Consider the following 10,596-nt stretch of genomic DNA (forward strand, 5'->3'; position numbering starts at 1 on the left):
TTTGATCAGGATTTATCAAAACCCAATTGTGATGGAGATGGGTGAGGGAAATGTGGGAGTTGGGAGAGGAAGAGTATGAGTCACTTCTGTCCATCCACATGGCCCCAGGATGTCCCTGCTTCCCTGATCATGTGCTAATACCAGCACTAGTGGGAAGAAACCATGCCTTGCCTTTCTCTTTTCCCATTTATTCCTCGGGCTCCAAGTTGGCTTACTTTGAGAAGAAGAAACATTGATAACATGTCTACTAGATTTTCTTTTTTTATAACTCTTGAAAATTCTCTGTAATAGGCACATACTGCTCTCTTCTCAGTTTGCTTTAGTCTCCTTTTTTACCTTGACTGCATATTCTCTGGACGATTGATTGATCACATCCTCACCATAAATTGATCTATCTGTCAAATGACAAAATTTATCCACAACTGGGGTGGAAAGAGGGGTCTGTGTATACAGGTCTCCTCTCCCAACAACCTCAGCATCTGTGTTGAATCTTAAAATACAGAATTCACTGATACTTGTTACACAGCAAAGGCTTTGTGAGGCTGTAGATTTGAACACCTTCATAATCACCTTCTGCCCGCTTCTGTTCTTTTATGAGACCAGGGGAATCTGAGCTTAGTCTGTAGAAGGTCAAAGAGATACCCTGCCGAAAATGTTGGTCTATGACAGCATTTGTTGCTATTGGCTGCATCTTGTAGACAGACGGGAAGTAACCCAGTGAAGCTGAGTTTTATATAGCCTGTCTCACTAGTCATTGTGTTTCTTACTTACCCCTTCCTTTTTCTGGAGGTGGAAGATTGTTCATTGGGATGGGAGTTGCCCGCCTCCTGCTTTAATCTGCCCTTTTTCTTTTCAGTTCAAAGTCTTGGTTGTGGTGACGTGTGGGAACATGGAACCTGCCTCTTCTTTGCCACGTACTCATCCCAGCCTGAATGATGTGGGACGGGGCTTGCTATTAAAGTCTCTCTCTCCTTTCCTAGGGTCCTCTGATTGCTGTACAGGTTGGTTTCCATCTCAGGTAGGCCACCTGCAGCTGGAGCTTTCTACTGGCTTTTCTTCCTTCCAGGAACAGTAGGAAGGCAGGTGTCAAGGAACCATCGTGGACACCCTGGATTCTTCAGCTCCATCCTTTTATGGGCAGTTCTTTGGCTTTCTTCCAGCCCCTCTTCAAAGGCTCCCTCACCTGGGAGCTGACCTGTGCCTCTCTAATTGTCCCTTGCAGAATTCTTCCACCTGCATCCGGGAATGCTGCTGCACCTGAGAGGCTGGAGGCTCTGAAATACCAACGGATAAAGAAGCCCAAAAAGTCATCCAAGGGCTCTTCGAAGTCAAAGAAACGATCCGGTAAATGGTGGGAAGCTCTCGTTCCTCTTTCCACCTTGCTTTGTTCTTATGATAAGGATTGTTGGATCCAGGGTCCCTAACCTTAAGTTTTCTCTAGAATTGAATCCACCGTTCTCTTGTTCTTGGTTTCCTTTTAAACACTCATTTTCAAGTAATACACACGATTTTCATGTTGAAAATAAGAAAGATGAGGTGAAAATTTGATTTTTTCCCCTCCAATTCTTTTCTTCCCTCCTAGGGAACCATCACTTTTGGTGGTGTGTGCACTTGCAGAGTTCTTTCTGCATACAACTTTAGAAAATATATCCTGTTGTTTTAATATATTTCTGAGTTAAATAGTATCACATTTTCCCCATTCTGCAGTACATCTTGCAAATACCCCTGTCTCTTTATGTATTTCTCCTCTAGCATTTCAGACCCTCTGAAACATAGGAGTGATGAGGATAAGGATACATGTGGCACAGACCAACCTCTGCAAGTCAACCAAACTTGTCTTAGTGTGATAGAGTGAAATTTTCTTATCTTGTGAAGGGTACCTCCATCAAAATATGTCTGATGTTTATCTAGCAGTGAAAGGTAGCTTCTAAAGTAGAACAGAAAATTCAACCCTCTTTAAGAGAATTCTTTTATCAAATACTCTCTTTGTGCAGGCAGTGAAGGAAGAATGCTCTACGGTTTCTTTGCAGATTTTTGATGATTTGCTGTAGAGTAACTTTTTTTATAGACAAGGTTATGGAAAAGTGCCACACAGATGTGAAGCCCTTGGGAGGCTGTGATTACTGATGGATCACTTTACTGTGGGTGGTACCAGTTCCCTGTCAGTTTGTAGATGGGAATAATGAGGCAGAAAAGACTAGAATGAATTTTTTTAGGGCTTGAGTGAGAAACTAGAACCTAAAGCTGAATTTTCAATTGATTCAAACTCATTTCAGCTTACAATCCATATATATATATGTATATGTACATGCATATGTATATATATATATTTATATATACATAGTGTATGTGTGTGTAGTCACATCACTTAACAATAGGAACATGCTTGAGAATGCATTGTTAGGTGATTTTGTCATTGTGTGAATATCACAGAGCATGCTTATGCAAACTAGAATAGCTAAGACATCATTTGGTGATATAATCTATTATATCTAACCCATCATTGTTTAAAATGTCACATGGAACCAGACTGTAAATTCTAATAAGTAAAATTTATTTATTTTTTGCAAAATAGGCCTGGTTTCTCTCTTGTTCTTATGACAGTGGTCTTGGTGCCTGTTCTGTGTTAACAACCCTTGAATGTCTGTTCTTACCCCAGTTGTCTTCTGTAAGGACAAGTCTCGTATTTCCAGTTGACTATTGAGCATGCACGTGGATGTTTTATAACCTTTAAAATGTCCCAAATAGAGCTATTGACTCTCTAGTCCATGTCTCCTCCCCAGTTTAGTAAATAGCACTGCTTCCTACCCTAGTGTCTCAGGCAGCTTTTTCTTGGGATTCTTCTCTTAACCCTTACAACTCACATCTGATCCATTTGGTAAGTCTGTTGGCTCAGTCTTTGCAATGTACTTTGAATCTAGCTGCCTTTGGCTGTTTCTACTGCAAAAACTGAAGGCTGAGTCCCCTCTTCTCTTGCCCAGACTAATACAAGTACCTTGTACCTGCCCTCCTGCTGGATCCTCTCTTAGAGCTATAGAGTGTGTCATACACAGCAACCAGAGCAAGCTTTAGAGAATGGACAGTTCCTCTCTTTCATGTGTGCACATATGTGCCCACACGTGCACACAATCATACATACTTCTAATTGAAACCCTCTAGAAGCTTCCCCCTGTGATTGGAGCAGATTTCAAGCTCTTTTGACATCCCTGCCTTATTATGATGATGTCTGTTCTGTCTGTAGAACGTGCCATATTTGCTGTGAGCTTGGGGTCTCTGCACTGGCTGTTCCTTCTAATGGGAGTAATTTTTCCCTCGGGTCTGTGGAAGGTAACTAATTCAAGACTCCAGTCAGGTGTTAACTCTTCAAGGAGTACAAGCAGTTCCTCAGTTATTTGCTGTCACATGGCCCTATTTTACCTTTCTTTGTCACACTTTCAGCATCCTATTTCTGTATTTTTAAAGTCTTGACAGTTTGTTTCTTCCTCCTCACACCCAAGCTGAACTACAATCTTTCAGAAAGCAAAGCTTTCCTACTGCATCCCCAGAAGGGCCATGAGGTAGAGGAGTGGCCCAGGAAAGGTCCAAGTCTGATTCTGTCACATGTAGTTGACATCTAGTATAGAGTCTGCCATTGCTATGGGTGGTGAGAGAAATGTATGGAGGCCCAGCCCATTCTTAGAAGCTGTCATTCCTGGCACCTGGAATGATGCCTGGTACCTGAGAGGCATTGCAAGTCAAATATTTGTAGATTGATGGGATCTATGAGTTTATAGAAAGAAAATGCCTACCCTACTTCCTTGTCTTTCATTAGAACAAGGAGGGCAGGGTTGGGTTGTTGGTTGCCTTAGTGGTGATGGACCTGGCTTCTCTGCAGCAGTTTGTTCTGGTCTTCCATCTGCTCCATATCCCTCTATTTCAGTAGGAACTCAGAATATAGCCCTGGCACACACATAAGGGGAGTGTGTGAGGCTGTGTTTCTCCTGTTCACCCTTTTCTCTTCTCTCTCTGTTTTTGTGTGTGTGTGTGTGTGTGTGTGTGTGTGTGTCTATCTGTCTGTCTGTCTCCCTCTGCAGATGGTTCTGCCTCCCAGGCTCAGCAGCTTCCCAGCTCTCAGGTTCTGTGGCCTGACGAAGCTGTCTGCCTCCGAAAGAAGAAGAGACACTCTCGTCCTGACCCTTTTGCCCGGCTCTCTGACTTGTGCCACCGCCAGCTTCCAGAAGACCAGACGGCTATCCTCAATAGCGTGGATCATGACGACCCAGGCCATGCCACTCTGCTATGACTCTAACCTCTCTAAGTGTCTCCAGGGCAGAGTTCTTGAGGGGCAGGGAGGGATATCATGTGGGGCCTTGTTCTTCTCTGTCCACCAAGGGGTGACCTAGACCGTTGCCATGTGTGCTCCCTGTCCTGCCAAAGTGAACTTCTCCCCCCAGATCTGGCCAGCTGGCATTGTCCATAGGATGGAGAGCTGCGGGGGGTCGGGGGGAGCAGACTGCTGCTATGGGTCTAAGTAAGGGAGTGTGTGAGGAAGAAGACATCTGTCTCTACCCCTACCTCTCCCTCTTCACTAAATTTTTTCTTGCTTCTTCAAGTGTCTTTGGAAGTGAAGAAGAGGAAAGCAATGGCTTTTTACCACTCTCTGCTTCTGTTTCAGTTTTCTGAGTCCTGGGAGAGGGCTGGACTTCCACCCCATCTTCCAAACTCCACATATATATAGATATAGATACAAATGCACTTGTATGTAGTTGGTGGGTTTCTCTATGTGTATATATATGTACATTGAAGCAAAGTCTGTTTCTCTCTGTGGTCAGTGAAGGAAGGAAGGAAGGAGGGTAGTAGACAGCTAGGGTTTGTGAGTAGGGCTGGCCAAAAGCTGGCAGGATGCCTTCATGCTTGTCTAGGGAGATTATTCCTGCTGGAACAGGATTCATGCCTCTCAGCTGAATTGTTCTCTTTAGCTTCTTTCATCCAGAGAATAAATGGGCCCTACCAGAATTATCAGCTGCCTGCTTTTGGGGTTCAACAGTGAGCTACCACTGAACTAAACCAAGTCTTCATTGCTTAGTTCCTGGGTAAAGAAATGGTGGCCAGGCACAGGGCCAGCCTGGCATCTTTCTTCCTTCCACAGTTTGACTTGTGCAGCAGAAGTAGAAGCTGCTTAGCGGTGGGGTCTACAGGCAGTCCTAGTGCACAATCCTGAGCTCATATGACCATCAGTCCCTTTTGGCCTAGTCAGGTCTGAGAGCCCTGTGGCCAAAGGGCCTCCCTTTCTGGAACCACCTGTGCTGTGCGTCAAGCTGTAGCAGCTCTATTTATATCTGGCTAGGCTCAGCACTCTCTGGAGTTCTGCTCCACAGTCGCTGATTGGCCCCTCCTTTCCTTTTGTCGTAGCTAATTCTCCACATTGATTAATTGCCACTTGTGGGAGATGCCTGCGGTTCCTTTGCATCCTTGCCACATGCTGCCTGCTGACTCTGCTTTGCCCTAGGGGGTCTCCTCCATCACCAGGACCCAGGCTTCAGTAGCATGGGATAAGATGAAGTGAGGACGCCTCAGATTGCTGACTTCTGTAGTGCTCTTTCCCCAGTTTTCTTGCATTAAGCTGGCTGATGCACAGGAATGAAGGTGGAAGGGGTGGGAGGCAGAGAACTGGGCCCTCATCCTTCCTCTGTCCAAACCTTGTCGTGGTTCAAACTATTAGCACTCAGAAGCTTTCATGAGGCCATCTTCCTACTCAGATGCATCCCCCTCTTCCTGTAAGATTATGGTGCTGCCCAAGAGCAGGGCAGAGGACTGAAGGCTGAGTGAAGAGTGAGCATGTCCTCACCTGCCCTCTTGTGCAAGAGTCCACCCTTCTGGCCTGGCCTAGAGTAAGGGAGCTGCCAGCTTCCTTGAAGTGTTTCCTTCTTGGTGCTGTCTTGGTAGGTCTGGGGACATCTAACTCTCTCCAGTGACTTGCTTGGACATTAGCCATGTCAAAACACTAGAAGGCTTCTGCCAGTCTCATTGCTGCTACCAATGGCTCGGCCCAATGACCTAGGCAAGGTGTGGCCTCCGAGGGCTGGGAAACTAATACTTGTTGGAGCTTCCATCTTGGGGGATAGACTTCATCTCTGCCAGCCAGGGCCTGGTGCTTCCTTCTCTCTCCTAGTGAGCTAGGGACCAGCTCCACCATCAAGCCACACTACCACCACTGCTCATTTCTGGGTATGGGTCAAAGAGATGCAGAAGACAGAATTTCTGTTGCTCTGGAACTAGGCCATGTGCCCTAGGGGTGGAACTAGATTTTCTGGCTGATGTACTTCTCTGAGGCCTTGGAGTTCAGTTGATTACTGGGCAGCAGCTCTCACAAAGCAGATGAGTACAGTTGGGTGACTCCTAGTGTTCTTTTTAGAGGCAGCACTACCTCTGCCACTGTGCCACGATGGGCTGCTCACTGGAGCATCTCTCCCAGAATGTCAGGAGCAAGCCTACCTGAAATGTCTGGGTGGGATTTGAAGCCTCACAGTGAGCCAGCCTGTGACCTTTGTCTGCCTTCCTGTGGCGCATCTGCCAGCAGGTCCTGGGATGGAATGTGAATGTGGAGTGTCAAGACTGTTGGACTTTGGGATGAATTTAGCCAACTGTTCTGAATACCCTCCTGGGAATCCTGGCCCTGATGCAGTCTCAGTCTTGAAGTTAGAAAAGAAGAGAAGTCGAGGTGTAAAGCTTTGCTTCTTTAAGATGTCATATAGGGCAAAGAGCCAAACCTTGTGGGCCGAGGTGCCTCAGCCTGTGGCTGGGCTTGTGGGGGCCCGTGCTAACAAAGGTGCTGACTCTGTCCTCCTTTGCTTGCCTCAGGCAGTGCCTGTTACCTCAGACCAAACAGGGGAGCTGTACTTCTGGCTGCCACTGGGTGGTAGTTGTACTGTGGTGTCCCCAGTGCTGGGAAGGGACACAGGTCTACCTATTCTGCAGAGGCCTCAGACTCATTCTCTTCCCAAGAGGGCTTCCTTCTTGTGACAGCGTCTTTGGAGGCCAGTAGCTTTCCTGCATCCTTGGGAGAGATTTCAGTCCTTCCTTTGATGATTGCAAAGGAATTGGCAGATACAATTCCCTCTGTACATGGATGGAAGGGCAAGTGTCACAGGTACACTTTTTAAATGTTGGGTGCGGGCATATGTGTGACAGTCTGGTTGGGAATGTGTGCAGGATAGGGTGTATCCATTTCTAGGAACCAATGTCCTTTGCAGTCTGCCTTTGATTGCAGCAGTGACCACTATTGAACTTTCTAGTACTTTTACACTTCTCTTTGTGGGACATCACATGTCTTCTAAACTTCTTCCTTTAAGGTCTGGTAGTCTTGCAGTAGAGGTAACCCAGATAAAAGCCTATCCTTGTGTCTCAGATTTTTGTCTGCCTCTTCCTTCTGCTTCTTGGCTGGAAACAATGACTGTTTGAACTTTTGGTGATCCATGGACCAGGGAGAAGGTAAAATGATTCTCTAAGGGGCCCCAAAGACTCAGTTGTTTAGGGGAAGATGAGCACTGTGGAGGAGAAGGTGAATCCTTCTTCTTGATCAGTTGGCTGGCTACCAGTGCGTTTCATGCTTTGAGTCTTGTGTGTGGATTGTTATTGGTGATGGTGGGCCCTGAGTGCTGGCCAACCTACCTTCCTTCCAGATTTCCTGGAGGGACTAGGAGTAGAATGGGAAAGGCCTTCTGAGATTTACCTTTCTCAACAGGATGTCTGCATTCCAGATGGCTGGCAGGATCTGAGCCCTCCTTCAAGGAGAGATCTGGGTGGTTGGATCATGCCCTTGGGAGAGGTTATACCAGGGGTAGATTGGGTACTTGAGTACTTACCAAGTACTTATGGAGATTTTTCCATTCTTTTTGTCTTTAATTTTGAATAGTGATCTAAAATATTTGGGGTTGAATGGATTTCAGTGGTTTGTTCCTCTACCCTTTTCATGAAGAGAAGACTGGGTAAGGTTCAAATGTGGAACTTCCTTTTTTCCCTCCATGGGAAAATTGACCAACAGTAGTGTTGGGAGAGAAACAGACATTGTGGAGCATCAGGGCATCTTTGTCTCTGCCCAGGGTTTGAATCTGGGGCTGATGTGTGTGTGGCTGGAGTTGTTTCCAATTTTGTTAGTGAAAGCCTTTTGGGGCTGGGGGAAGGAGGGCTGGGAGAAGAATTGTAGATAAGTACATTTTGTTAATATGCTGAAAACCCTATAAAAGAAAAGCTAATGGTTAATCTTGGGCTTGCTTTGGTTGCATGTAAAGGATCTTTGGGGGGCACTGCAGGGATTTTTGGGGGAACAGTAGGAAGGAGTCAAAGGGCAGATGGGCAGGAACGAGGGGAGGTTCCCGATGCTCTCTCTGGGAATGTGAGCATGGTTTGGCTCCACCTTTTGTGATTTCTCCAAAATGAAGCCAGAGCAGATTCCAGAAAGATGGAGGCTCAGAGCCTTGCTGGCTGTGTTTATTGCTTTGGGGAGAGGGCGCATGGAGAATTGTACTCCAATTCTGTACTCAGTGCAATAGCCAGTGGGGGCAAGGATATTTCAGGAAGGAGACTTAGAGAGTTGGACACTGAATGGAGGCCCCATCCTTTTTCAAGGCATGTGACTGCAAGGGGCATCATGTTAGATCTGTCATGGAGTAGACAAAAGGGATCCTGAGATAACCTAGTATGACCCAAACAGGGCATCAAGTCTACAATTCTCCTTGGAGCATGTGACAATTTAGCTACTCCTAACAGTGTAGTGTACACGTTAGGGGGGTGAGCATGCCAAGGAAATAATGTGACTTCCTGTGGGCACAGGCTAGGGGCGGGGCAGTGAAGAGCATGTGTAGAGGTGTGGGAGTGTGGGCCCACCTGACAAACAAACCCAGACTGGGTCTTGGAGGAGGTCTTGCTTCTTAGCTAGGCTTTCTTGACTCTTCTAGAATCACTCTAATACTGATTGCCCAAACATGGACGCCTTCTCTGACATACTCTTCAGCTTTATCTGTTTGTTTTGGGGCTTCTTTAGGTTGAAAGCTGGGAGACTCTCCTTGAAATACCTATCCTATCACTAGCTTTTTGCCAGTGGAAAACAAAGGATTGTTTTTGAGAGTTCATGTGTTTATTTTCCTAAGCAGAAGTGGCAGGTTGCCTTTCTTTTTTGTCCAGTATCTCAACATGTTCAGAAGACATTGGTAATGGGTGATAGGAAGGACTTGGGGTGTGGCTTTGGTATTTGCCACCTTTCTCAAGGCATAGAGGATTCCTTCAGCCTATGGAGTTACACAGTGGCCTTATGCCTAGAGGTTTTGTCTTCACTTTCTCTTCTTTTGACAGGTTTTACCAGTCTGTGGGTGAGGTAGGAGGGTGATAGAATTTCACCCTAAAATCAGAGATCAGCCATTCTACCCTTTTCCTTAATGTCTACAATTCTGCTTCCTTTTGAATCAAGAGGTGGAGTTAAAAATCTCTTCTTTAGAAGTCAGTAAACCAAGGATCAAAGCCCAGCTGGGATGTTAGCACTCTTACCAATTTGGGGTTTGAGTAGGTGTGTCTCTTACCAACCGTCCCTCTGACCTATGATGAATTGGTATGGGTCTAGAGCCTTATTTCTGGGCCCTGTCTATACTTTCAAATAAGTCTTTTAGGAGCAAATATATTGTCCTCACCAGACGTTTCAGCCATTAGGTTACCAAGAGGGTAGAAATTTTTTCATGATCTCATTTAAGCTGATAGAAAAATTCCCAACCAGTTGAGTCTGGTCCATAGATGCCCCTTGACCCTAAGGGTTTCTGCGTAGATAAAGGAAAAATTAGGCATTAGTGCAAATATTATTAATGGCTGGTCATGCCAAAGAGGGAGAAGAGTCATCATATCTTGATGGCTAAATACTTTGGTGGAATAGCAGCCAGTCACTGAATCACTTGGACACTTGAAGTAACTTGGACATTCTCTCCTGAGTGGGTCAGTAGCAGCAGTTAGGGATTCTGCACAGAGCTGATGAAAATAGTTATCAGCTTTGGACCACTGGCTGGGAGAGCTAGATTGGGAAATTCAACCAAAGTGGTACAAACTCTCAGTTCTTTGGTTGTGTACCTTTTCTATTCCACTAGATGGCAGAATGAATGGCTGTCTAGGTCTGTATTTCTTCTAGGTCTTGAAGAAATGTGCCCCACCAATCCCACTGGTATTGGATTTCCTGGATTTATTTTAAGAACTAGGGCACGATCTCCCCCTCCACCACATATACACACTTATGTATGGCTCAAACTTATGCATGGTTTATGATAGAGGTGGCTGGGGTGGGGAAGGGAATTGGGGAGGGCACAGGGATCGGGCTGGGGAGGGGGATTTGCATTTTCAGGCTCAGAAATACTGCAAGCATGCTTTTGGGCAACATGAGGGGTTTTCATGGTAGGGACAAATGCCCAATGCTCCTCATATTAGGGGATGAGGGCTTAAGGGTATTTTGCTTCCTTTTGGCCTAGGGATCTATGACATGTTATATCTGGTGGAGGGGAATGAACCTCCTCATGGCTGGTCATCTTGCAATCTTTGGAAGGGAGACTGTCATTCACTCTGCCAACAAGTATTTATTATTGC

At 45.8% G+C, this 10,596-nt stretch overlaps 1 protein-coding gene across 5 annotated transcripts in view; it reads left to right on the forward strand.

Moving 5' to 3' along the window:
• The window catches only part of Igsf9b (immunoglobulin superfamily member 9B), a 51,407-nt gene extending 41,122 nt beyond the window's left edge, over positions 1-10,285 (forward strand). For 3 of the 5 annotated variants that reach the window (XM_020183215.2, XM_020183216.2, XM_074066314.1), the window contains 2 exons: positions 1,223-1,344; positions 4,074-10,285. In XM_020183215.2, the coding sequence (XP_020038804.2) occupies positions 1,223-1,344; positions 4,074-4,282 (331 nt within the window). In that variant the 3' untranslated portion in view covers positions 4,283-10,285. Of the gene's footprint in view, positions 1-1,222; positions 1,346-4,073 lie in introns of those variants that run through there. The other 2 variants (XM_074066311.1, XM_074066313.1) reach the window with 1 other exon arrangement.
• The last annotated feature ends 311 nt before the right edge of the window (positions 10,286-10,596 follow it).

The sequence above is a fragment of the Castor canadensis genome, chromosome 2 (assembly GCF_047511655.1).
Source record: "Castor canadensis chromosome 2, mCasCan1.hap1v2, whole genome shotgun sequence".
Taxonomy (NCBI): Eukaryota; Metazoa; Chordata; class Mammalia; order Rodentia; family Castoridae; genus Castor; species Castor canadensis.